The 25,987-nt window shown below is 62.2% G+C and overlaps 3 protein-coding genes across 12 annotated transcripts in view; 2 read left to right on the top strand and 1 right to left on the bottom strand.

Annotated features, from left to right (window-relative positions):
* The first annotated feature begins 1,829 nt into the window (after nucleotides 1–1,829).
* TMEM210 (transmembrane protein 210) lies at nucleotides 1,830–3,121 on the top strand. The gene is given in 3 exon segments (XM_074331417.1): nucleotides 1,830–2,069; nucleotides 2,235–2,426; nucleotides 2,816–3,121. Coding segments are annotated over 3 exon segments (519 nt in total). The 5' UTR covers nucleotides 1,830–1,921; the 3' UTR covers nucleotides 2,995–3,121.
* A 715-nt stretch (nucleotides 3,122–3,836) lies between these two features.
* On the top strand, nucleotides 3,837–5,163 carry LRRC26 (leucine rich repeat containing 26). 2 transcript variants are annotated; one of them, XM_019756787.2, is made up of 2 exons: nucleotides 3,837–4,642; nucleotides 4,725–5,162. In XM_019756787.2, exons 1-2 carry the CDS (start codon nucleotides 3,970–3,972, stop codon nucleotides 5,039–5,041), a joined length of 990 nt encoding a protein of 329 aa, XP_019612346.2. In that variant the 5' UTR covers nucleotides 3,837–3,969; the 3' UTR covers nucleotides 5,042–5,162. The 2 variants fall into 2 exon arrangements, with proteins under 2 accessions (XP_019612346.2, XP_074187517.1); XM_074331416.1 differs by having other exon boundaries at nucleotides 3,861–4,642; nucleotides 4,728–5,163.
* GRIN1 (glutamate ionotropic receptor NMDA type subunit 1) overlaps nucleotides 5,131–25,987 on the bottom strand; it is a 22,884-nt gene continuing 2,027 nt past the window's right edge. The window contains exons 2-21 of one of the 9 annotated variants that reach the window (XM_019756777.2): nucleotides 24,873–25,007; nucleotides 23,227–23,403; nucleotides 21,234–21,296; nucleotides 20,350–20,450; nucleotides 16,151–16,272; nucleotides 15,904–16,078; nucleotides 14,725–14,869; nucleotides 14,544–14,627; nucleotides 12,481–12,622; nucleotides 12,266–12,393; nucleotides 11,889–12,053; nucleotides 11,696–11,814; nucleotides 11,476–11,588; nucleotides 11,251–11,399; nucleotides 10,993–11,150; nucleotides 10,526–10,687; nucleotides 10,092–10,201; nucleotides 9,837–9,982; nucleotides 8,464–8,574; nucleotides 5,131–6,402 (exon numbers count right to left, since the gene is read on the bottom strand). In XM_019756777.2, the coding sequence (XP_019612336.2) occupies nucleotides 6,286–6,402; nucleotides 8,464–8,574; nucleotides 9,837–9,982; nucleotides 10,092–10,201; nucleotides 10,526–10,687; nucleotides 10,993–11,150; nucleotides 11,251–11,399; nucleotides 11,476–11,588; nucleotides 11,696–11,814; nucleotides 11,889–12,053; nucleotides 12,266–12,393; nucleotides 12,481–12,622; nucleotides 14,544–14,627; nucleotides 14,725–14,869; nucleotides 15,904–16,078; nucleotides 16,151–16,272; nucleotides 20,350–20,450; nucleotides 21,234–21,296; nucleotides 23,227–23,403; nucleotides 24,873–25,007 (2,622 nt within the window). In that variant the 3' untranslated portion in view covers nucleotides 5,131–6,285. Of the gene's footprint in view, nucleotides 6,403–8,463; nucleotides 8,575–9,539; nucleotides 9,592–9,836; nucleotides 9,983–10,091; nucleotides 10,202–10,525; nucleotides 10,688–10,992; nucleotides 11,151–11,250; nucleotides 11,400–11,475; nucleotides 11,589–11,695; nucleotides 11,815–11,888; nucleotides 12,054–12,265; nucleotides 12,394–12,480; nucleotides 12,623–14,543; nucleotides 14,628–14,724; nucleotides 14,870–15,903; nucleotides 16,079–16,150; nucleotides 16,273–20,349; nucleotides 20,451–21,233; nucleotides 21,297–23,226; nucleotides 23,404–24,872; nucleotides 25,008–25,987 lie in introns of those variants that run through there. The other 8 variants (XM_019756778.2, XM_019756782.2, XM_019756781.2 and 5 more) reach the window with 8 other exon arrangements.

Below are 25,987 nucleotides of genomic sequence, written 5' to 3'. Positions count from 1 at the left end.
CGCGCACTAGGGCTTAGCTGCCCTCCAGCCCCCTACAGGGCGCCAGCTCCAGCTGCACTCATCTGGCCTTTGAAAGGACCCCTTGGGTCACCCTCCCTCTGCATGGCCCGAGGGTCCAGCCCTCAAGGGCTGGGCCAGGAGCCCCAGGGCTGCTGCTGGGACATGTGGGTCCCATTGGAACATTGGAGGCAGTGCAGGCAGGCTGTTTCCTGCTAAGCCAGGAACCTCTTGCACTCCTAAGCGGGATGGGCTGCCTGGGACACGCCCTGTGGTGGGAGGTAGCAGGCATTTGCTGTCCCAAACTAGAGTCAGGCAGCCACAGTGCTCGGGGCTCACAGTAACGTGCTTTCGGGAAGGCCACTTACCACCACGCCCCAGAGGTGTGGTCAGGATGAAGGGCCTGTGAGCCCAGCTGGTCAGCGCAGCAACTGTCCAGGCCCCACCCTCATCCTGAGGTCCCAGGAGGTGGGGTGTTGGCCCTGCCCAGGCCCCAGGCCTTCAAAGCTGCACCAGGCACCACAGCCTCAGGCAGAAACTGCTCTGGCCTGGTGGCACTGTCCTGGCAGGTGTCAGGCCCTGTGGAGGGAGCATCTGCTGCCCGACACCCCGCGGTCCCCACAGTCTGGCTCCACAGGGTCCTGAGTGGCACTGTCCCCCAGGATGTCCCCTTCCTGCTCCAGAGCACACTGATTGCCACAGCCTGAGGAGGACAGGGTGGGAATGAGGTCATGGCCTCAGCAGTTGGAGGGTTCTGACCCACCATCCGCTCCTGTGATGTGGGCACGAGTGGGTGGCTTCCCACTGTCCCCTGAGTTCTGGGGGAGGCCCGGGCAGCTCTGACACCAACACCCGCCGTTGCCTCCAGGCCAGCCCCCACTTGGCACCAGGCTGGATGTGCCTTTGTCTTCCTAACCAGGATGCAAACCTGTTGGACTGGCCTGGCAAGGTGGCAGTGCCAGCCCCAGGCACAGGCACACCTGCTCTTTCTCCCTTGGAACTTGGTCTGGGGACGACTGTGGTATAACCCAGCGTGTCTTGGGTCACAGCATCATTCAGCAGGCACCATGGTGTGTCAGGAGCTGCTGGTGGGCAGGTCCCCAAGGGCCCCACCAGAAGGGGTCCCCAGCCCTGTGGGGTCAGCCGTGGGGGACACTTCCTCTTGCTGCCCGGGTAGTTGGAGGGGGCAGTGTGGAAGAGCAGGGAGGAGGCTGACCACACCGGCCTGCAGGCGAGTGCTTGCCTGGTCTGCAGGACGCCTCATGGGACAGACTCTCTCAGGGGTGGCAGGCAGGTGCTGAGGAGGCAGTGAGCTCTAACATTGAAGCTGAAGCCTCGAACGCTGCCTGCAGCCATTTCTGAGCCACCTGCCCCAAGAGCAGAGTGTTCTGGGAAGGCCTGTGAGCAGCAATGCACACATACCTCCTGGGTGATGGCGGATCCCCTGGGAGGCCCTCCAGCCCCAGGCATTGCTGGGGTATGGGTGGGACCCTCCTCAACACAGTCAGTGTGAGGGCAGCAGGTGCAGCTCCCCCACCGGCCAGTCTCAGCCCCTGCTTGTCCCAGCCTTGGGGGAAGGGTGGTGACATCGGCCAGCTGGAGCCCAGGCTTCACCCTTGTCCTGAGAGACACTGAGGCCAGGAGCTGCCTGCTGTGGACCTCCCTGGGTTTCCGGGCCACTGTGTTCACGACCCCGCTCGCCCCTTCCCTATGAAGCACCATCCCCACAAGACCAGAGCAGCCCCCACCCCATTGCCTCTGCCTCAGACCTGGCCAGGAGACAGGAGTGGCTCCTAGGCCCCATCCACCCTACCTGCCCCACCCCAGGACTGTCTGCCCAGGGCTCCTGGAATCCTAGCACCCAAGGGCGAGTGAAGCTCCAGCAGAGGCCCTGCCCCCACCCTGCCTGTCTCACAGCCCCACTATGAGGTCAGCGCCTTCCGAGGAGTTCCACCAGAGGTGTGTGGTGAGGCTGGGGCTGGACATGGCCCCCTGTCCCCAGCCTGACTCTTGCCTGGTCGGCAGCCCCCTTGGCCTGATATGTTTGTCCCTTTTGCTCTTCCCTGCTGCAGGTGCCTCCTCCTGCCCCTGAACCCCACCCCCAGCCAGGGTCCCTCCCTGTCCAGGCAGGCTGGGTACACTGTCTCCTGGTGGCCACCGGGGTTGGGGGTGGCCCTGGGGGTCCTCCACCAGCAGGTGACCACAGCCCCTTGGCCACACGGGTGCTGTTTCTGCAGCTGGAACCTACTGCGAATGCGGCCTTGGCCTCAGCCGTGAGGCCCTCATTGCCTTGCTCGTGGTGCTGGCTGGTATCAGCGCCAGCTGCTTCTTTGCCCTCGTCATCGTGGCAGTCGGTGTCATTCGAGCCAAGGGGTGTGTGAGCCCCAGGGCCGGGATGAGTGGGTGAGGGCTGAAGGCCAGCATGGTCTGCCCACCCTGGGCCCTCAGTCTTCCCAGGAAAGGGGCCTCTGCCCTCCCCAGTGGGGTCACAGGGGCCCGGGCATGGCATTCCCAGACTGTGGGCTGGGGAGAGTTGTGAGGGGTACTTTTGGGCTCCTGGAGTCCAGCCCTGTTATTCTAGGATTCACACCTGCCTTTGTCTCCCCAGTGAAACATGCCCCGGACACATGGGCAGAAGGTGAGTGACCCCAAGGGAGGACCACAACGGTGAGCTGTACCCCTGCTCCCTGCCCCCAGGAGCACTGATCAGAGGGCCCAGCCACCCCAGGTGGCCAAGGCCTCGTGAGCCCATGTGGACGGCCGCCCACAGCCAACCTGACCTGGTCCCTGTCATGCAGATTGGTGGGGCACTTTGGAGCCCAGGAAGACCGCGTGGACCTGCAGACGGTGCACATGGCGTCCCACCTCATGGAGCCCGACCTGGAGGTCTCCACGATGCCGCCCCTGGAGGAGCAGGGCCTAATGGCCATCCCCATGGACTCAGTGGTCCCATCTGCCACTCTAGAGGAGCTATCCTGTCCTCCCCTACCTGAGTAGGGCTGCGGGCAGCTGGGGGAAGGGGCATTAAACAGTATTTAGTGGTGCTGCGCTGTCCCCCTCCCAGAGCCTGTGCAGCTGCGTCACGGGGTGAAGAGGGGTCTCTGGGCCGCTCTGTCAACTCCTTTCTCTTTAATGGGGGTGCAGTGTCCACACTAAGCACCCACTGTCTCCCCTCCAGGGTGGGAGCCACACCCTGGTTTTTCCACTTCCTCCTGCAGTGGCCTCAGTACAGCTCCTCCCCACATCACATCTTTCTGCTGCTCTGTCCCATGAAGCTGGCAGGGATTCTGAGCCCCTGTCCACCCCGCCCCCACCCCACCCTCAGAAAACCCCAGTACAGGACGTTTCAACTGTGCCACTCCAGAGGGAGCAGCGCTTGACACGAGGACTTGGGCTGGTGCCCCTGCCCCACCTACACTGTCCCCTTGAGATTCCAGGAAAGTTCTTAGGGGGATGACTGCCTCCCCACACAGCCTAATAGCCTATCCCCTGGGCTCAGGCCCCCATCATGTGCTCATGCCCCCACCAATCATGCACCATGGGGATGGGTCCATCCCATGGAGGGGGCACTGTATGTGCACTGGGCTCACTTCTCTGAGCTGGAAACTGGGGTGAGGGGCAGGGCCCACTGGGTCCCGTTCTGTGTTGCATCCATGGTGGGTGGTGTGTGTGTGGGAGTGTGTGTGAGATCCAGCTGCTCAGGCTTCAGCGGATGGTGGATTACGCAGGGGGCGAAGGCGACTTGTCAGCACTGCTTCTGACGTGGAGCCAAGAGGAGCCCCGAGCTCCGAGCTCCGGACAGGTGCTGCGAGCTGGCTAAGTGCCCAGCCCCGCCCTAGGCGGGACCAGCCGCGGGACAGGAACTGCCAGCGCTCGGGCCGGAGAGTTATTTGTACCAGCGCCGCAGGTACGGACGGTCCCCAGGGACACGCGAGCAGCAGGCCTTCCACCGCGGGTCCCAAGGCTGCTCCCATGCCGAGTCCCTCCTTTCTGTCGCGGCGCCCGCCGCCGGTGTTACTGCTGCTGCTGTCGCTGTGGCCAATCTGGGCTCAAGTGCCCGTCGCAGCCACCCCCACGGCAACCCCGGGCTCCCCCGACTGCCCCGAGGCGTGCGCGTGCGAGCCGGGCGGCCAGGCCAACTGCTCGGGAAGAGCGCTGTCCGCGGTGCCCGTGGGCCTGAGTCGGCGTGTGCGCGCGCTGCTGCTGGACCACAACCACGTGCGCGCGCTGCCGTCCCGAGCCTTCGTGGGCTCTGACGCGCTGCGGCACCTGGACCTGCGCGAGAATGGGCTGCGCTGGGTGCACGCGCGGGCCTTTTGGGGCCTGGGCGCGCTGCAGCAGCTCGACCTCAGCGCCAACCAGCTGGAGGCGCTGGCGCCTGGTACCTTCGCGTCGCTGCGCGCGCTGCGCGCCCTCTCTCTAGCCAACAACCGGTTGGTGCTCCTGGAACCCGCGGCGTTGGGTGCACTCCCGCTGCTGCACGCGCTCAGCTTGCAGGACAACGAGCTGTCTGAGCTCGCACCCAACCTGCTGGCCGGCCTGCCGTCTCTCAACGCGCTGCGCCTGCGCGGCAACCCCTGGGCCTGCGGCTGCGCGCTGCGCCCGCTCTGCGCCTGGCTGCGCCGGCACCCGCAGCCAGCGCCAGGTGAGCCCTCGGGGCGCAGGCGGGCCGGGGAGGTCACTGCAGCTGCCCCGCCGCTGCTTGACCCCGTGCCCATGTCCTGCAGAAGCCGAGACATTGGTCTGCGTGTCGCCGGGGCGCCTGACGCTCAGCTCCTTGACCGCCTTCTCCGACGCCGCCTTCAGCCACTGCGGGCAGCCACTCGCACCGTGGGACCTGGCGGTGATCTACGCGCTCGGGCCGGTCTCCTTCCTCACCAGCCTGGCCACCTGCCTAGCGCTGGGCTCGGTGTTCACCGCCTGCCGCGCGCGCCGCAGGCGCCGCGCCGCCGCCAGCCGCCCGCGGAGGCGACCTCTGAACTCCGACGCCGGCTGGGCCTCGCCTGCAGACCCTGGGAGCCCCGCTGCCGCCGCCCAAGTCTGAATGGGCCGCGGCTGCCCTCCAATCTTTCCCTTCTCCCCTGCCCTCCTTCACAGCCCCTGCAGGCGTCAACAAGCGACACAGACCGAACATCTCGTGACATTCTTTTAGGCATCACCACTGCACACACCGGGTCAGGGGAACGGTGCGGTGCGCGCCAGGCCCCTGGGGCGGAGGGTCAGCGTGCGGCTGCGCATGGGCCGCAGGGGAAGGCACGGGCTCGGACACGGGAAGGGCTGGGCCTGTACAAGGTGGCGCGCAGGGCTGAGGACAGTCCCGAGCCAGAGAATGGGGAAGCCCATGTTGGGCTGCATGCCGGAGGAGGCGAAGAGAAGGCTCAATCCTCGGAGTCTGGAGAAGGTCGGAGGCAGCGGGAAGGAGGCGGAGCAAGGCCCTGGGAAGCCGCTGCCTGCTGGGGAGTCAGGCTCTGCCCTTGGGGAAGGGCAGAGCCAGTTCAGTGAACGGGGTCAAGCGGAGAAAGGGGAGGGTAAGAAGAGGAGAAGGAGTGGATCCGAGGCTGTGCGGAGTTGGCGCTGCAGCAGGGGGTGACCCAGCCAGCAGGGGCCACAGGCCCCGACCGTGGCTCTGGTGGTGGCTGGGGAGGATGGGGCGTCAGTCTCTGCTCCAAGCCCCTCTGCCTGGGGCCAGGTTAGCCCTTCTCCCCACTGCTCAGAGACCCCAGCGCCCTGCCTCTGCCGGAGCACCCTGCGGCCCTGCCCAGCCAGCTCAGCTCTGGCCCGTCCTCAGCCGCTCTGCTCGGCGCCTCGGTCCAACAGGGGCTGCCCGCCAGGCAGCAGGGCGGATGGATGGACGGGAGGCCCAGGGTGGGCAGTCTCGGGCGAGTGGGCTTCCCTCAGGCCTTCCCGAGCAGCAGGACCCATCAGTGTCCTTGGCCGGGCTAACTGGGCAGGTGGGCGCCTCCGGGGGGCCTCACACCACGGTGCTGACCGAGGGATCTGAGAGGTTGAGCGGGCCCGTGATATCAGTGGGATGGTACTGCTGCAAAATAGAAATACACAGACAAGGCGCCCGTTAGCCCGACGCTCGAGGGCACTCGCGGGGCCTGGACGGGTGGGCCGGCCAGCCGCCGACCGGCGGGCAGGCGGGCGCGGCCTGGGGGAGGCTGGGGGGCGCTCCTCCCCCTGACCCCGTCGTGCTCCGGGACTCTGCGTGGGCCGGGCCGCTGTCCCGTCCGTCTGTCTGTCTGTCTGCGGGGGAGGGGGGCAGAGGAGGGCGGGCAGGGCTTCTCAGCTCTCCCTATGACGGGCACACATCTGCAGCTGGCCCTCCTCCCTCTCAATAGCGCGTCGCGGCAGCACTGTGTCTTTTTGGTTTTGCAAAGCGCCGCGTCCACCCCCGGTGCTCTATAAATAAGAACCAAGAATCAATACCCGCTGGCCCCGCTGGCTGCCAGGGACCCCAGCCCTGAGCGCCCAGTGCCACCCTGGCCCTGACCGGCCACAGGACAGGGGCAGAGGATCTCAGCAGCGGGACCGACCCCACCCATCCCGACAGAGCCCCCCACCCAAGCCTCCCTCCAAGCAGGTGCCCAGCCGAAACAGGGTGGGAGCTGGGCTGCCCTCCCCCGCCCAGCCCATCCCCAGCTTGCAGGGCCCCCAGTCACCCTTGCAGGGAAGGGCTAGTCCCAGATGCCACAGGGGGCCGTGGCTGGCCTGGAAGATGGTCCCTGGTGCCCAGGGAGGCTCGCATGAAGCCTCCGCTGGGAGTGTGTCCCCGGGCAGGCACTGAGAGGGTCTCTGAGTTGCACCTGGACTTGCTAAGGAGCATGCATGTCTGCTCTGGGCGGGATCAGGGTAGCAGGACTCAGTGACACCCTCAGAAAATGCCTGTGGGACTTTGTGCTTCTCCTTTCATCTGCCTTCCTCAAAAATACTGTCTGTTGGGAATATCCACTAGCCGAGGACTGCCCCACACCTACTCCTCTCTGGCCCTTCACTCTTAACCTCTTTCTACACCCATTGCAGGGCCCCTGGCTCAGACTCTGCCCGCTTTCCCAGACTTGGATGGTCCAGCCTGTGCTTCAGCCCCACGGACCCTCACTGTCCACCCACCATCCCTGTGCCCAGCTCCTCTTGGGCAGCAGAGAGGTCAGGCCTCACAGGTCCCGCTTGGGGCACCCTGGTGGCTTCACTTTGAATTGTGCCAAGCCTGCTGTCCTGGAGGTCCACCCCTCTTCCCATGTACTGAGGGAGGGGAGGGCTGTGTGCAAACCCACTTCCACCTTGGAACATAACTCCTGTGGGCTCTCGGCCATACCCACCCCTGAACTGCTGGGAGTCCGCTGAGCCGATGGCTGCACTGTCTCTGGGGGGGCCCACTCCCCACCTGGAATCGGGGTGCCCCTAGCAAGATTGGGTCTGTTTTGGGGGCTTTTTATCTGAGTGTGCACATCTTGTGCGGTGACAAGCTGCCCAAAGCAGGAAGGCAGGGAATTCTGGGCTCAGGCAGAAGGACTGGCCCTGACGTGGTCCTGTGGGGTGGGGTTGGGGTTCAGGAGCTGAGGTGCTAGTCTCCTCCATGGAAGCCTCCCTTCCTGGGCCTTTGTCTGGGAGTCTCCGTGCCCCACATTCAGCAGGCCACCACTTTCAGGGCCACCCTCACCCATTCTCAGACCCCCGGGGGCTGCTGGCACACTTTCTGCAGGGCGCCTGCTCAGCCTAGGGTGGGAGCCACCCCCTCTGATCCACTCCCCCCACCTGATGGTACCCTGTGCCTGGGGACCTGTTCCAACTCCAAGCCCCAGCCGCCCACCCAGATGGAGCCAGGCCCGGCCCCCAGCCCCGGCCCACACAGAGACCACATGCAGGGGATGCAACGGGCATGGCTCTGGTGAGACACGAGACACAGGTGTCTGGGTGGCGGGGCCGGCAGCCAGACACATGGACGGATGGGACATCACAGCCACCCCTCCATGGATGTCGCCGGGAGGGTAAGAGGGCAGCAGGCCCCCCTGGGACAGGCTGAGAAAACTGACGTGACAGAGAGGTGGTGTGGCCTCCCATGTGTGAGGAGTCCAGGACAGGGCGGCTTTGGGCTCCCAGGGGCCCCGGGCATGGCCCCGAGGTGGTGAGGCTGACTGGCTGACCAACGACATGACACAGCTTCAAGATGGCGCATGGCGTCATGGCATGGGGGGCAGACTAACGCAGAGACACATGGGGAGAGAGGACCCAGTGAGGGCCAGCGGGAAAGAGGACCGAGAGAGAGGCCTAGGGAGTCAGAGAGAGAAGACCTGGTGTGCTGGGCAAATAGAGATGAAGGCAGAAGGCCGCAGCAGTCAGAGGTGGGGTGGGGTGGGATGACGAGGAAGGGGGACAGGGCACGCCTGATGCACGGGACACAGACACGGAGGGGCAGGGCGAGATAAGAGTCGGAGACGGGGGACTGGGCGTTCTTCCCCTTACCGTGTCTTTGGAGGACCTACGTCTCTTGAAGCTGGAAGCCAGGGTGGAGGTGATAGCCCTAAATGTGGCTTTCTTTTTAGGGTCGGGCTCTGCTCTACCACTCTTTCTATCCTAAAATGAATATGTATAAGTGATTAGACAGCTAAGGTTGGCGGCCGCACCTGCCCTCGCCTGCTCCTTGGGGGCCGCTGCCCGGCCTGGCTGGTCACTCGGGCTCTTGCTCCTGACTGCCTCCCTGTGCTGGACCGACGGACCGACAGCCAGACACGTGCAGATGGCCTCTGCTCCTGCCCGGGTCGGGCCTGACCTTGCTCGAGCTGGGGCTGGGCTTGGGGGATGCCGTCTGGCTCTCTTCCTGGGAAGTCCGCCTGGCTCCCTGGCTCCTGGGTGGCCCTGGTTTACAGGTGTCCCAAGGAGGAGGGACTCTCGGAGCACTGGAGGAGTTCCTCCTCGGCCCGCCAGCCGTTCTGACCCCTGAGGGGGCACACCAAGATTCCGGAAGGGGAGAAGGGGCCAAAGGCGGGTGTCGAGATGAACTGGACCGGTAAACAGAGGCAGCTTCCGGGACCCTGGCCTTGGGTCTGATGGCCAGGATGGCCCTGTGCCCACCAGCGAGAGCAGTGACCATGTCCCAAGAGCAAGAGTGGACAGATGAGAGGTGTGGGGGCTCCAGCAACCCATCCACCCATGGCCCCTCCCTCTCTGCAATGTCAGCTTCATCCCAGGAGGAAGGCTCTGAGGAGGCACCCAGAGAAAGAGAAGAGATGGAGCAAACTGGATTTAGACCGTGGGGCAGGAGCCATGGGCCTACACCGGCCCCACTGCCCACCTTGCCCTAGGTGGGCAGTGGCTGTCCCATGTGCAGCTGGTCCCCTGCTGGCAGCAAATTCCCACAGACATGGCCTGGGGAGCCAGGCAGGGCCAGCTGTACCACTTCAGCCTGGAGTCATGGAGCACAGGACACAGCAGGGCAGCAGGGAAGGGGGCCGGCCCCCCAGAGGGTGCTGAGGAGGGGTGTGGGGCGGCGAGGGCAGAATACGTCTTGGACTCACGTGCTACACCCAGGTGGGTCCCTGTCTTACCCTGCCTCAGTTTGCCTTCCTATGGAATGGGCACCGGCGGGCGACTCTGGAGACAGAGGGGCCAGGCGAAGGCTTGGAGCGGGGTGCATGGCCTCCCTTGGCCTGGCTTTGCAGCGGGCGGCCACCTGCCGGCGGCCCCCCACCAACGCTGCCCCTGGCCATGGCTCCTAGCTCCAGTCCTGCTCACATGGGCTCCAGGAGTCAGGGCCAGCGCTTCGGCCTGTGGGGATGGAGGAGGGCCCGGGCTGGGCGGGCCATGGACACCAGGTCTCGGAAGGTGGCCTGCCCTACCTGCAGGTTCTTTCTCCACACGTTCACCGCCGCAAAGGCCAGCTGCATTTGCTTCCGGCGAGCGTCCTTGTGTCGCTTGTAGGCAATCTCGATGAAGATCAGGAAGATCCCAGCCACGATGCCTCCAGCCACCAGCATGAAGACCCCTGCGTCCAGGACCCAGAGCCTCAGCTGTTGGCTGGCGGGGCTGCAGGGACCGTGGAGAACCCACCCAGTGTCAGTAGGGGCGTTAAGGGAAGAGGGTGGGGAACCCACCTGCCATATTCTCAAAGGTGAGAGTAGCAGGAGCATTGCTGCGCGAGTCACACTCCTGGTACCGCACCCACGTTTTGTCCAGGTCTTCCATGAAGCCGTTCTCATGGGACCTGGACCGGAGGCAGGCGAGTGAGCCGGGAGGGACTTGGATGGGGCGGGGAGAGGGCTGGGGTGGGGCTTGGGCAGGGCTAGTGAGCGGGACGGAGCCGTGAAGGGGGGGGGGGCGAGTGAGCGGGGGCGGGGCCTTGCTGGAGCCTGGCCTAAGCAGGGCAAGTGAGTTGGGTGGGAGCTGGCCCTGGGCGGGGCGTGTGAGTGGGGCGGGGCCTGGTCGGGGAGGGGTGGCATCTGCGATGTTGGGGTCATGTGCCTCGGATGGGGAGGCTCTCAGGGAGTAGAGAAGAAGAGCGCTGGGATGGCAGGTGAGGCAGACTCACTTGAGGATGGACAGGGAGACGTTCTGCTTCCAGGGGCTGTCCTTGCGCATGCCGATGCCGAAACCAGAGCGGAAGAACAGCTCGCCTGTAGTTACCAGGTCGCACTTCTGCGAGGCCTCGAACTCCAGCACCGCTGAGTCCCAGATGAAGGCATGCAGTTTGCTGCGGGCAGGGGCAGATGTCACGGGAGTCCTACTCAGCCGGGCTGCCCTCAACCTGCATGCTTGCCCTCCTTGGTCCTACTATCCAGGAAACCTCACGTCCATCCCCATCCCGTGGTTCTCATCCAGCCTGGACACTCACTTTTCCTGTAAGGGGGACGCTCCACCTTGTCCGGCTACCCGTTTCTCACCCCGCAGGCTCCGCCCTCATCGTCCCACAGGCTCCACCCTCACTCATCCCGCAGGCCCCTCCCTCACTCGTCCCGCAGGCCCCGCCCTCACTCGTCCCGCAGGCCCCGCCCTCACTTGTCCCGCACGGCCTGGATGGCCTCGGCCGCGCTCTCGTAATTGTGCTTCTCCATATGCCGGTACATGGTGCTCAGCTCCACCTGTCGCCGGAAGTAGATGTCCACCGAACTCTGCTTCACCGTCGCGTAGATAAACTTGTCTGAGGGGTTCCTCAGCTGCGGGATCAGAGAGCGTGGCTCGCAGCTACTCCCCCGCCCCACCCGAGGCAGGCTCCCGGTGACGTCAAGACCCTCCGCTAGCCCGGCCGGGCCTCACCCGCGGGTCGTTGATGCCGGTGATGCGCTCCTCGGGTCGGTCCAGTACCAGGAAGGCTGCCAGGTTGGCGGTGTAGGAGGCCACGATGATCATGGCGAAGCCGGCCCACACCATACCCAGGATGCGTGCGGAGAAGCTTCGGGGGGCCCCTGCGGGCAGAGGACGGTCAGCTCCCGGCGGAGGAGTGGAGCGGACCGGGTGGGTGTGGGTGTGGCGTGGCCTCACCTTCTCCGATGCCTGAGTTGAGCAGGACACCCCAGGAGAACCACATGGCCGAAGACAGGGTCAGCGCGTCCTCCTCCTCTTCCTCACTGTTCACCTTGAACCGGCCGAAGGGGCTGCAGGGTGCAGAGGGCGGGCGGGAGAGGGAGGGCAAGGCAGCCACGCCCTCGCCCGCTCTGCCAGCTCCGCAGGTGGAGGTGTCTGGCCTCCCGGCTGCGCTCACCTGAAACGGTCCAGCAGGTACAACATCACGGCCACCACGTGCACCGACAGCCCCACCAGCAGCCACAGCGTGCTCTGGAAGGGCTGCATGAACGAGTCCAGCGTGCTCCGGGGGATCTCCTGCGGGTGGACCGGCCGTCAGCGTCTCCTTGGCCCTCCCAGGACCCCACTCAACCCGCCGGACCCATGCCCACCTTCTTGACCAGAATGGTCAGGCCCTGGTACTTGAAGGGCTTGGAGAACTCGATGTACTGCGCGCGCTCGTTGTTAATGGTCAGCGGTGCCACGATCATGTCCGCCTGACCGCTGAGCAGCTCGCCCATCATCCCGTTCCACTCCTTCTTATTGCTGTTGTTCACCTGCGGGGCGATACAGCCAGTGGGGACGCGGACACTGTCGGGCCACTCCCGCAACAGTCTCCCGCCCCTCCTCCGGGGTCGCCCTCTCCAGACCCCACCCTAGCTCAAGGCCACGCCCGCTCCAGACTCCGCCCAGCATCAGGCCCTGCCCCCTAGCAAGACCCTGTCCACCCGGACTCGTCTTGCGCGAGCTCTCAGAGATCCCTGCGTACCCGCTCCTGCGTGCCGAACTTGCCGTCGGCCACCAGGTGCACCTCATAGGTGAAGTTCATGGTCCGCGCCAGCTTGATGAGCAGGTCGATGCAGAAGCCGTAGCAGCACTGAGGCACGGTGTGGCGTGCTGGGGTGGGGGGAAAGGGGCGGTAACCACGGGGCTCCCGGCTGCGCCGCCCCAAGTCTGTGCCCGGCGCCCCAGCACCGTACTCACGGCTGCCCGGCGATGTGTCGTTGGGCCCAGTGCAGATCACTTTCTTGACGGGGTCCCCGTTGACCGTGAACTCCTCCTTGCACGTGCCATCGCTCAGCGTGGGCTTGACGTACACGAAAGGCTCCTGGTGGATTGTCACGATCTGGGGGGGAAGGCAGAGACCCAGCCTGGACCACCCGCCCTCAGCTGCCGGGGGCGCTGACTTCGTCTCAGCACCCAGACTCCCCTGAAGCCCCTCCGAATCCACGGCGTTCCCCCTCCAGCCGGTGCCCCTTTCTGGAGCCTCACCCTCCCTGGCGGTCAACCGCCACTGTCGGCACCATCTGCCTGCGGCCCTCAGGAGGGGCCCACTGGCCAAACCTCCTCAGCGTTCAGAAGGCACATGGCTGCCTGAAACTCTGCCTTTCTCTTGGCCACTTGTCCTTCGGCTCTTGGCTCACACATTACTCCTTCCATCAGAGGAGTCTGTTGGAATGTCCAGTCTGCCCCTGGCACCTTCTCTGACTTCTCAGGGATGAGCAGCGACCTGTCCTAACCCAGAGCCTGCTTCATGAGACATGGGCGTGCCACTGACATTCGCTCAGAGCCAGCTCGGGCCCTGGGGCCCGGGGGTCGCCCTCGTCTGATCGCCCCGGCCCCTCAGCAGTGAGTCCTTGTCTGGTCATCTCCCCTTTCTCCCTTCCTCTCTCTCCTGATGCCTTCCTCTCTTCCATGTCCTCCTCTTCAATCCAGGGGCTCCCTGTGGTTCATGCCGGGGCTCTCTCTCCTCCCTGTCCTTCAGAGGCCCGTAGCTTGGGGGTGTGGAAGACATATCCGGGCAAAGGGGCCTGAACTACGGGGCATGCAGACGAAGGGTCCCAGTGGAGGTGATGTTGGAGCCGAGCCTGCAGTGATCAGGTATTCGTGTGAGGCGCCCTCTGCTGGGAGTATCAGCGAGGGCGGGTTTGCGGTGGGTAGGCCCATCCTCAGCTGGGAGGGAGGGCAGCATTTTGGCTTTTTTCCCCCTGAGGCTTGGGAGGCCCGCAAAGAGCTTACTGGCTTTTTCAACTTTCATCATGTTTTTCTGTTAGACAAGCAATATATGTTTGTGCTTTTAAGAAGTCAGTGAAAGAAAAGTAACAATCCATCTGCATCTGGCAGCCTGCATGGGACTAAGCTGTTACTTTTAGACTTTTCCACACATGCTGGCTGAGCTGCGGGGAAAGCTCACTCTGCCTGTCAAGAAGTGTGGTGACAAAAGGCTCTAGTGAGAGGCCATGGGCTGGGCCCAGAACATAGACAGAGCCAAGAGACATTTGAGGCCCTGGGGACACTGACCGGGAGAAGGTTGATTGGGCAACAGAATTTAGGGTCCTTGCCTCTGGTGATCTAAGGTACGGGCCTGGTGCTGGAGTGGGTCAGCATGGGGACAGACTGTCGGGAGAGCACCCTGGGAGGAGAGAGGGCGCCCAGGAATGAGCCCAAAGGATCATGGAAGAGTCGCCAGGGAAGAGATGCTGTGAGGGAGGAGGCCACCCTGGGTCCAGGGTCACCACAGGGAATGCTGCAGGGAGGCCAGGGCTGAAAGGACAGCAGGACCCAGTGATGGCAGGAGGCCGTGAAGGCTGCGGTGGCGGTGGCTAGGACCACCTGGAGGAGTGCTAAGGAGTGTGTAGGTGGATCTCTAGGACCAGGACTCAGGACAGAGTGCTGACGCTGAAGTCCACAGAATGACCACCCATCTGGCCCTGTGTCCCCCATCAGCTCATCCCCAGGGGAGTCCTGTCCCACTCAGCTTCCCAGATTTAAGTGGGGTTGGGTCCGAAGGGGCACTGGAGAGATCCGTGGGATGAGGGCTGGCAGCTTCCTCTCCTCCCTCCACCTGCTGTCTCTGCTTCCTCTGAGGTACCAGGTGTTTGTGCTTTTAAGAAGTCAGTGGCTGCGTGTGGAGGCAGCCAGGTGCTGGTCCTGTCCCCACTTCCTTCAGTCACTTTCACTGGCCTCACTGTGCCCTCCTCTGGGTCTGAGGGAGTGTATGGAGTGTCCTGGGTGTGGTTGCTGGGGCAGGGCAGCAGGCCCCCCACCTTCAGCCTGGTGGACATCTGGTACCCTCGGGGCTTCTCTGTCTCTCCGCCTGGCCAGATGATCTTCCTGTCATTGGGGATGACCTGGGGGTGGGAGTATGAGATGGAGGGTGGCCACGCAGGGGTCTTGGCCCCAGGACCCTAAGGCCCCAGCCCCCACCCCCTCATGACCCCCACCTACATGGGTGCCATTATAGATGCCCACTTGCACCAGCTTGCGGTTCTGCAGGTTCATGATGCTGTAGTTGGCGAACTTCCGGTCCCCGTCCTCGTTAAACTCCACACGACCAGTGACCCCATCCGCGTACTTAGAAGACATCAGCACTCTGGGGAGGGCAGTGCTCGTTGGCGTCTCAGGGACGCTCCCACTTCCGGGCTTCTGGCAGCCTGAGCCCAGTCTTCTGCCCCAGCCCCAGCCTCAGTGGACATCGGACCCTTGAACTGTGAGTCCAACGGGTGGCGCGTCTGTCTGCCTGCACCAGGCAGCACAGCTATGACAACCGAGCAGCTGCTGGGCGCCACACCCTGTTCTGAGTGCTTTCTGTGGGTTGGGATGTTGGAGCCTCACAGTAGCCAAGGAGGCAGACAGACACCCAGGAAGTACACAGTGGCCGGTTTGCCAGTGAGTGGGGGAGACAGAATTGAGGTTCTGTCTCGCTGCATGTGCACACACATGTGTTTATGTGGCACACCCCTTGGGCCATATCTATGTGCACACGCAATCTTGGTGTGGCGTGCACCCCCATGCATATACTGTGACTCATGTGTGTGCCATGCCTCTGAATCTGTGTGCACGTGCTCGTACCTGCATCTTCAGGTGTGTGTGCTCATATGATGGGCTTGGTGGACAGGGACCCTGCACAGGCTCCTCAGTCCGGGGTGGGATCTGGCGATGGGTGGGGCCTGCCCACCCTGGGGCATGGTGTCCAGGGCGCTTCCAGCTCACTCCTGCCCCACTGTGGCTATACACTTGGGTCTCTGGCCAACCCTGGCTCTCTACAGGCTTGCGTGCCATCCCTGAGCTCCTTGTCTGACCTCCTGGGTCCCTGGAAGAGCCCACTCCCCGCCTACAGCAGGAGCCTCGTCCGGAGGGCTGTCAGTCACCCTGGGAAGTGGGGGGGAGTTTCAGGGTTTGCTGCAGTGTTAAAAGCTGGGGGCAGGAGCAGTGGAAGCAGCTGCATTCGAGGCGTTGGTGTGAGTGTTGGAAGCAGGGCGGATGATTATCACAGTGGAGTGGAAGTGGGAGGAAAGGAGGGAAGTGGGGTACGTGACTGTACCTGTAGCTGGACCACCCGCTGAAGAGCGACTAGTCCCACCTCCTAAGAGCCCCGCCCACTTCCAGCAGACCGGCCCCGCCCACCTCTTGAAGAGCGGCCCGGTCTTCCAGATATTGGTGTTGCCCACGCAGCCCCGCGGCGGGTCGGTGATATTCTCCTTCTCCAGGAGCTCGTGAACGGCCTGGGCCACCACGCCCACCGCGTCGCTGATGTGGGCCGACTCGTTCTTGCCGTTGATGAGCTGCAGCCCGATGATGCCTGGGGCGAGCGTTTGCTTAGAGCCCGTAGGGGACCCCCGCCCGCCGGGACCCGGAGAGGACCAGCACTCACCGTCTGGGGCGTATCGCAGGGCGTTCCCCGAGATCTCGCGCTCTCCCACCAGCCACACGTACCCTGAGCCCGTCATGTTCAGCATCGCGGCTGCGCGGTACACGGTGGCAGCGTCGTCCTCGCTGTGGGGCAGAGGGGGTGACGGGCCCAGGACTCCAGCCCTCCCCCACCCAAGGCTGGCAGGAGGTTGCTCCGGTTCCCAGGACTTCCTCCTGTCCCCACCTCTTCCCCAGCCCCTCACCTGGAACGAGCGAGGCCTGGGAAGACCACAAGCTGAGGCATGCTAGCCCCACCCCTAGCCCGCACCTAGGCCAGGAGACCCCATAGAGGTGACATGGGGTGGGGCCCTGACCCCCCAGAGCTTCCCAGGCCTCTCTTGATGGCCACCTGCCCTTTGTGGGCAGGGTCAAGGTGATGGTGATGGATCATTATTGATTGATCACTTGGTCACCAGGTACCAGGCACTGTTCTAAGTGCTTTACATGACCCATCTTATTCAATTCTTACAATATCCCTGTGAGGCAGGCATTACTACCAACCCTGTGTTAGGAGGGGAAAGTGAGACTCCCCAGGCACTTGAGTGGTGATAAGTGGCAGAGTCAGGTCTGTGCCTGGACAGTGCACCCCAGAACCTGAACAAGCCACACTCCCTCTGGTTCTCCATGTCCAAAGGTGAAATGAAGGGCTGGGGTTCTCCAGATTGGTCAGATGCTGTTGGGACCCGGTGCCTGGGAATGGCCTGAGCATGGCAGCAGAAGCTGCTGGAGACAGCAGGGCTGCTGCCCAGCAGGACCCAGCACAGGCCTCGCCTTTCAGGCACACATGGTCCTGACATCTTGGAGTGTCCTCATCCCCATGGATGAGCCCCTGTGGACCTAGTCCCCTAGGGTAGGGGTCTCCCTGGTCAGGACTAGGACTCTTGGCCTGGTGGGGCTGTGGGGGCCACTAGGGTGTCCCCTTCCACTCCCCCCTTTCTTTCCTGCCAGGCTGGACCTGGCCCCAGGTGGACCTGGACCATGGGAGGCACTTTGCATGGGCCTCGGGTGCAAAGTGTTGGACAGATTGGCTGGGTTATTTTCACAGTGGCTGACCCTGGAAACCCAGGAAGCCCTAGGTTGCCTAAGGCTGCCCCTAATTTTCTCAAGGATTAGCCAACAAAGAAATAAACACCTTTAGTGTTTGCTCTAAATGACAATGCTACTGTCAGATGTAAGCCACACCAAATAGAGGTGCTCCAGGCAGCGCCACACTGGTGACCCAAATGAGGGCATCCAGCCATGATCACCCAGCAAAACCAACACCACGTGTGTCGGGCGCAGCGTGCCCACTGCCAACTGTGCTCACAAAACTTGTCAGAGAAGCCCGTCTGCCTGATGCAGTTCAGGTGTGTGGTATTAGACTCGTTGGAAGGACACACACACCTATGCTTGTATCTGTGAAAATTGATGTCATCAGTAACACGGCTGTAGAGGAAATCCTGATCAGACTGCTTTATGGAAATAGCTGACCGCAGAAAGACAATTTCAGGGAGAAAGAAAGGAAACATTTGGAAATGAATTCTCTGCAGTTGATAGGAAATTGGCAAAAATTAAGATTGGCTAAATTAAGATTGGTTTAAAAATTAAGATTGGGTCCCTGCAAAATACATGAAGCAGGAGCCAAAATGTGTCCCGTTGGAGTGCCAAGGCCAAAAAGCCCAGTGTCTGCTGCTGCCCAGGGGACAGGCAAGGACAGCCTTGCCATCCTGGGCCCCTGGAGCCGGGTGTGCTGAGGGGCTCGCTTGCCCTGTGCCACGGGAGCCAGGCCCCTCTGCTCCGGGGCCTTGCCTGGAGTCAAGGGGGGTGCTGGTGATGTGTGGTGCCTCGTGGGCAGTGTGTGTGCCTGTGTGGGGCATATGCATGTGTGTAGCATGTAGTGTGGTATATATGTGATGTGTGTGCATGTGCATGAGCACACGTGTGCACTGTAGATGTTGGTAGGGAGTATGTGCGTATGTGGTGTGCATGCGCTTGTGTGTAGGTGTGATACGTCTGTGTATAAGTGTGCATTTATGTGTGTTAGAATGTCTCATGTGCATGTGTGTGGTGTACATATGGTGCATGCATGTCTATGGGTGTGTATGTGTGTATATGATGTGTGCACATGTATAAGCATGTGCACATTGTGTGTTCTGTGTATGTGTGAGTGGTGTGAATATGCTGTGTGCCTGGGTGCCTGGGTGTTTAGGGTTGTGCATGCATGTGCATATGGTGTGTGCGTGTGGTGTATATGGTGTGTGCTCAGGTGCGTGTGGTGTGCACATAGTTCTGGAGCATGTCTCTGTGTGTGTTGTGCATGTGCAACTGTCTGCTGTAACCATATCCCTTCCTTGGGCTGACCTCTTGTTTGGAGCCACATCTGCAAACCTGTCCTTGACCCTGGGGCTAATGACACAGGGCAAGACCCTCTTGGCCCATGTCTGGGGGCGTCCCCAGGCCTGTGGTGAATGGCGCATGGCCTCACTGACCCGAGGGAACACAGTAGAGAAGTGCCCAGCCCTCTGCTGGAGCTGGGAGTGGCGGGGTTCCGAGGTTGGTTTTACATGTGGCTTTCTGGCCCATGTCCTGGGGGGCCACTCTAATTACAGTGTACGTATTGGGCAGGTCTAGTTTGGTGTGACCCGATCCTTTGTAAAAGTGCCCAACAGTTGAACACCTATTCTTTGGGGTAGTGGGTTCCTTCAGTTCTCTGTCCTGGATAAAGGAGTCTTCTGATCACTAGTCACCATTTGCCCATCTGTCTGCCCATTGGTGCACCCACCTATCCATCCTTTTATCCCACCACATCCTCTCAGTCTTCCTCAGCAGGGGCCAGGGATCTGTGTCCTACACAACTGGACTGGACGGAGAAACAACAGGCTTGAACCGGAGTGGCGGGGGCGGGAGGGGGCAGAAGGGGGGAAAAAAAGAGAGGGTGTGGAGAGACTTTCCCTGGGTGGGGCTCCTTTGGGCGCTAGATTTGGGTTGGGCTTGCTCTAAGTGGAGGTTTTCTGTAGGCGGGGCTTGTTATGGGCGGGGCTTGCTCTGGGAGGGGGCCCTATCTGGGCAGGGCTTGCTCTAAGTGGAGTTTTTTTCTCTGGGCGCGGCTTGCACCAGAAGAGGTTGTGCAGCACCCTGACCGTGCTTGGGCACCTCCTTAAACCATTCTCTTTAAGCCCTCCCCACAGTGCCCACGGTTGGATGGTCAGCATGGGCAAGTAACTCGTGACTCTGAGCCCCAGTGGCGGATTAGCTCCTTCTTGTCGCACCTGTGTGGGCAGGGGAGTGGAGCTGCTTCCTGCCTTCTAACCGGAGAAACCCCGTTGGCCCTACACTGTGCTCTACGCTGGGAGGAGGGAGTGCACCTGGCTCTGAGCTAGAGGTTTGTTGACTGTATGTGGAAGAGGACACCCGCCCTGGGACTCAGAGTATTGCTGGTTCTTTCTGGCCTGCAGGACAGCAGCATTTGGGGGTGTGTCTCTGAGCGGAGTGACCCCTGCTGTTTTTCTCCACACTATTGGAGCCCAGCACACTTTCTAGAACAGGGAGGACAGTAGGGTGGATCCACCCAGGTCCTCCTGTCTGTCTCAGGAGGGTGGGGCTCTTCCTTTTTCTATTCTGGTGGCCTGGCCTTTCCCTTCTCAGAACTTAGCTGTTTGCAAATAGGGAGATTGTCACTGTTGGCTGATCCCTGTCCAAGGGTAGCCTGGTTTTCATGAGTCCTTAATTGGTTCCCACTTCAACTGCCCCAGTCCTCCAGTCCTGGGATTCTGGCCCTCTCCCTGCTGGGGGCCTTCCCTCGCACACCCTCACGTCACTTCACTTGCACACCCCCACGTCACTTGTCTGGGCCCCTTTCCTCTGATGCTCACTTCCAGAGCACTGTGTCACCCCATCAATAGCCAGGGCTGTGTTTGCTTTCCTAAGGCAGGGGCTTATCCAAACCACACCCCCAAAGCCCAGCTCAGGGCAAATGGCAGCAGGTGACTGAGGAAGGAGCCAGGGAGGGATGGACAGGTAGGCATTCCATATTCCAGGTTGCCAGGTCACCAGGTATACATGGTGAGGGCTCTCCTAGGCAAGGGCGTTTTGGAAGCTGAAGCTGAACTTCAGCCCAACGGTGCCCCTGGCCCTGGCCAGGAGCAGCCCTGGGTGAGTTGGAGGGACCCAACGCGGCCTTACCTGGCAGAGAGGATGATGACCCGGGCCTCCAGCTCCCTTGCCTCCATCAGCAGGGCTGTTACGTTCTTGGTCCCCGGATCGAACTGCAGCACCTTCTCCGCCTGTGGTGCGAGCAGGAGCATTAGCAGGTGGCCGGGGCAGGGGACACAGCGCCTCAGGGGCGAGAGTTGGGCCGCAGCCTCTAGGAACACCGAGGCAGCTCAGCTAGGGCTGCCCGGCCTGCACCTGCCACCTGTGCTGTCCACCTGCCTTCCTGGCTCCTGGCCTGGCCTGGCCTCGCTCGTCCTTTCTTCAGCCTGCTTGCTCTCCTACACTGCTTTCTGCTCTCAGCATCTCTCTCCACTGCCACTCCTGTCCTCTTTGCACTGAGCATGCAAGCTGAAGTGGGCTGAGACTCAGAAAGAGCGTGCAGCGGACAGGAACTAGAAGAGTTTTGGAATGCAACTGGGAGCAAAGATGGGGCTGACTCTTCCAAAACCACGGGAGAACATCGCAGGCCCGACTCCACAGGCCCCTGCAGGAACGGCCCGGACCCCAGCAGGCAGGCGGGCAGCTGCACGGGCGGGCTCCCTCCTGGGTTCCACGAGGAAACCCTGGGGGTCCCAGAGGTTCGCATGCACTTCCCGAAGAGCAGCTCCCCCGCGGCCGCGGCTGTGCCTGCCTGTCAGGCACAGGCCAAGGCGGAGGCTGCGGGGGGCAGGCAGTGGGCACCCACGCAGCCCTTGCCTGCCCTGTCCTGCCTGTGACTGCCTGCCTCATGACCTCTCTCTCCTCACTGCTCAGGCCTGTGGCTCAGCTGGGCCAGAAAACAGCCCTGGTGGCCGAGGTGCCAGAGGCCACGGCTCCCTAGTCGGTGGGTGGCGTGCACGTCCATGCATATATACCTTGGGTCCGCGCTTGTTGTCATAGGACAGTTGGTCGAGGTTTTCATAGTTCCTTTTTTTACTCTGATGAATAATGTGCACAGAGAAAATATGCAGACACAGAAGAAGATTATAAACGGTTGAAAATGACGGCGCCAAAGCAATCACACCACCTCCTCGGCACATCTGCAGGTGGGCACGTACCTGGAGCTCGCAAACACCTAGGCCCGGGTGGGGCTGGGGCCGGGGCGGTACTGGGGGACCAGGGGGCAAAGGGCCACTGAGGCTCCCGGCCATGAGGCTATGCTCTTGGAAACGGTCACACTTGGAAGACCCTGTCCGCATCCACACCAAATGTATCCCTTTGGAGCCCCACCTGCTGGCCCCCCCCTGGCCATGCACCTGCTGTGTGGTCCTCCCTACATCAGTCCTCAATGGAGGGTGAGAAGCCCTTTGCCATGCCTTGTCCCTCTGTCCCTCCTCCTCCCTGAGTTCTCCCTTCAGCCTTTCTAAGACGTCCGTGTGTTCTGTTGTCACTAACTGGTGTATGCACACCCCTTGACTCATATGTGCACTGGGGAGTGAGTATGACCCGAATGGGTGTACATATATGTGCTAGGAGACAGCCATCTACATGGGAGCAGTGATCTACATAAGCCCACGGGGCGAGAGTGAGGGTTAGTATTGGCTGAGCATTCATTTGTGTTTGTGCATGCGCACGTGTGTGAGCTGGTGGGCCACGGGCCTGCATGTGAGAGCCCGGGCAGGTCTGTGGGAGGCGTGTGTCTGAGTCTGTGGCAGGAGGTGTGGAGTGTGGGGATGGGATGGTCTTGGGAGTGACTGCATGTGCCTGTGAGAGTGGGCGCTTGTGATTGGGTGTGCAGGGGTGTGACTAGTGAGTGTGTAAGTGCGACATGCCTGCCGGGTGCTATCTCGGGAGGCGTGGGGCCCTGAGGCACTGGTAGCCAGCCCTCCCTCCCAGACTCAGCCAGTCCCCCACAGCAGGGCCCCCCAGGACCCTCTGACTTCACCCCCAAGCAGTACCCTCTATTCCCTTCAGGGTTCTGTGGTGCCTTGAGGCCATGGGGCTGGCACTAGCTTCTTGAAGCCAGCTCCGACTTCACAGAGAACATGCTCCCCACCCCCCTGGCCTGGCCTCCCCAGGCACCCCCCAGCCTGGCCTCCCTCCCTCTCTGCCCAGCTGTGTCTCCACCCGACCTGGGCTGAGCGCCCGGGCTCTAGGCTGGGTGAAGGCTCACCCTGGGCCTGTGGTGAGCACCAGCTCCTTCTCAGGTTGGCAGTGGGGGCAGGCAAGGAAGGGGAAGGGGGTCACCTGGACCCCCAGAAATCGGCACTGTAGTCTCTCAGCAACCCTACAAAGTGGGGGTGGGGCTGGGGCAGGGGGAGGGTGGTCAGTGTGTCCTAGACTCAGGCATCTAACTGGTCCCCAGGCAAGCCCATCCCTGTGCTGAGAGGTGAGGAGGGGGAAGGGCCCAGGCTGGGGGCCGTAGGGCCTGGATGGGGCTTTGGGGAGGGGGTGGGCTGCTGTGAGGTGGAGGGCTGTGGGGAGGTGAGGCCAGCGTGAGGACACGGAATGGGTCACGGCAGGGAGGGGACTGGGTGCTTTGGGAGGGGGCTTGGTGAGTGGTCGCCATCCCTGAAAGGGAGTTCTTGGGGAGGCCGCTGTGGATGGGCGAGGGGCAAAAGGGGAGGGTCCGGCAGGGTGCTGCGGGCCGGGAGGAGGGGTGGGGTGGGCGGGGCGGGGTGTTTGCGGAGCTCCAGGTGGTCCTGCCCTCGCCCCGCAGAAACTGACTGACACGAAGGAGATTTCGACTAATGGCAGAAGCAAGTGAAATGAGCCGAGGACAGGCTGGGGCGGGCGCTCGCCAGACGTGGTGGTGCTGACCATGCATGATGGAAAGAGAAGGTGTTCACACACGGCCACAGACACAGCGCAGGCCGCCGCTGCGCGCCTCCTGCTGCGCGAGGCGCCCCTCTGCCGCCCGGGTCTCACCTTGGACTCGCGCTCCTCCAGCAGCGTCTCCAGGCGCTTCTGCGCCGCGCGGCCCTCGTGGTCGTCGCTGACCAGAAGGATGATGTGGTTCCAGCTGTAGACGCGCATCATCTCGAACCAGACGCTCGACTGGTGGGAGTAGGGCGGCACGGTGCGCAGGAAACTGAGGTGGATGCTCTGCGGAAGCGGGGGCGTGAGGGGGGCCCGGTGCGTGACCCCCCCACACACATCATCGCCTCTGAGAAATGGAGGCTCCGTGTCCACCAGCAGGTCCGTGGGATTTTCCTGGGTGGGCTCCCACCTCCCAGCAGCCACTTCCTGCCAGACCACTTAGGCTGAGAAAGTTCTCGCTGACATGGGGCACCTCAAAGACAGCCCCCCCACCAGGCTTCTCACGGGTCCTTCCCAAAGATGAGTATTTGTCAGGAAACCCTCACGCTTGGACCTACAGAGCTCATCTCTGCACCAAGTCTAGGGGCTGTGCCTGTTGGTCCTGCCTTTACACTAACTGCCAGGCAGGGAGAGGGAAAGGAGCAGGCCCCTCCCTCCTCAGCTGAGGTCCTCGGTGTCTGTCCAGGAAGCACGGTGGCTCCCCACAGTGTCTCTGCTGACCCATTCTGATCTTGGGGCCCTCTGAGACTTCCAGATTATTTTTTCACCGGCTCCCTCTTTGTGGCCTGGGGGCAGTGCCTTGGAACCAGAGTGGGAGAATGCCCTTTGGCCTCTGTCCGTCACCAGCTGGCTACATGGCTGCAAGAGGGTTGTAGCTGGGGTCTTGGATTGTCTCTGACCGAGGCCTTCCTGGTCCCTGTGTCGGGCACCGATTGGCAATGGGTTGGCACCATGAGTGAGGGCACGGTGGGGCTGTGAGGTTTGGCCATTAGGTTTGCCCTCATGCTGGACCAGAGGGCTGGGTCATCATCTGGAAGTGGCCTGGGGACATGTGATGGTCTGGGGTCCTGCCCTGAGAGACAGCCCCTCCCCCCAGCCTTGCATGTGCTCCCCTGGCTGCTTTCCTCAGCAGAAGCATTTTGCTCCTCTTTGCATCTGAGGAGACTGGTGCTCAGAGTGATGAAGGAGGCAGTGGCTGGGGGGCACAGGAAGGGGTCCCCCATTTCTCCACCGTCAAGGGCAACTCTGCTGCTTCCCAGGGCTTGCTATTGTACCTGTCGCCTCAGTGGGCCATCTGCCCGAGTGCGTGTGTGTGTGTGTGGGCATGTGTATAAGTATGTGAATGTGTGTGGGAGGTGAACATGTTAGTGTTCTGTGAGTGTGAATGTAAGTGTGTGATGGTGTGAGTATGCGTGCGAATGTGCCCGTGTGTGTGCATGTGAGAGCACGTGAGTGTTCGTGTGGATGTGTGTACGTGTGTGGGTGTATGCAGGTGTGAGTGTATGGATTTGTTTGTATCTGTGAGTGTGTGTATTGTGTACGCGCATGAGTGTGTGTGTCTGTGAGACCACGAGTGTGTCGTGTGAGTGAGCGTGCATAAGCTCGGTGCTGTGCACCATCTGGTGCTCCTCGAGCCCAGAGCCCGTGGTCTGAGGGCCTGTCTGTGCCCCCACCCCCATGCAGCTGCCAAGGGCCCTGGGCGGCAGAACAGCCGGTCTGAGCATGGACGGAGCCTACCAGGCACTCAGGCTTACCTTGTCTGAGTAGATGGACATGCGGGTGGTCAGCCCCAGGACGGGGATGCGGTAGAAGCCGGCTGTGTAGGAGACGGGGGTGGGGGTGAAGTGGTCATTGGGGGTGGGTGGGTGGCTGACTAGGATGGCGTAGACCTGTGGACAAGGGGACAGGGTCAGCTCGAGTGGGGGCTGGCTGGGCACTGCGCAGGAGCCTCCGTCCAGAAGCAGCAGAGGCTGAACTCAGCAGACGGGGGGAGGGGTGTTTAGGGGGCACCATTTATGCACACACAGTCGCAGGGTACACACCCACAAGGCAGGGAGACAAGACCCTATAACCACCTTCTGAGTATAAGACTCTGAGTACAAAAGAATCATAGGGGTGAGTCAGAGGCACAGCAAGACTCTGGGGGCTGAGGACACACAGGGAAGTGACAGGGCCCCCCACCCCGCTTCCCTTGTCCCAGGCCTTCTCCCACTGCAGGAGCTGCTGTAGGTATGTGGTCAGACCCTGACAGGGAAGGCCGAGGCCTGTTTTCTGGCCATACAAGTCACCCCTAGGGTGGAGGAAGTTGCTCCCGAATCAAGCTGACAGCCAGACCGCCTACTGTCCCTCATCCTGGGTCAGAGGTGGGCAGACTGGTCTCCAGAAAGTCAGCAACAAATGTCGCAGACCGAGCTGTGGCAGGAAAGGCCAGGCAAGGAGCCACCCAAAGGTCTCAGTCCCTTTGTTGAGTCTTCCGGGGCAGGCTGAGCACGGCTCAGTTTGAACAAGACCCAGTACTGATGATGAGTGCTGACCACAGCCTCAAGGAAAGGAAGGCAGGTGCTGGGGCAGCCTGGCCCTCCTGCCTGGACCACGCCCGTGTGGGCAGGCCTGAAGCCAGTGGCTCAGCACTGCCTTGCTGAGCGGGGCCAGACAGCTGGGCAGTTCCATACCCTTCTTACATGAGGACCTGCATCTGGGCCACACGGCCCACCTGCTTCTCCATATCAAGGGGGCATTGTACACTGGCTGCACACGGTGGGGTGATGGCTGCCACGCTAGCACAGGCCTGGCCCGTAGGGTGTGCTCAGTGAGTGACAGCTGTTGCTGTCACCTTTGCTCCTGGGACTGGTTGTGCCCACAGATAGCA

This window comes from Rhinolophus sinicus, linkage group LG04 (assembly GCF_036562045.2).
Source record: "Rhinolophus sinicus isolate RSC01 linkage group LG04, ASM3656204v1, whole genome shotgun sequence".
NCBI lineage: Eukaryota > Metazoa > Chordata > Mammalia > Chiroptera > Rhinolophidae > Rhinolophus > Rhinolophus sinicus.
Note: the sequence above shows the minus strand (reverse complement) of the source record. Positions and strands in the feature narration are given on the sequence as shown.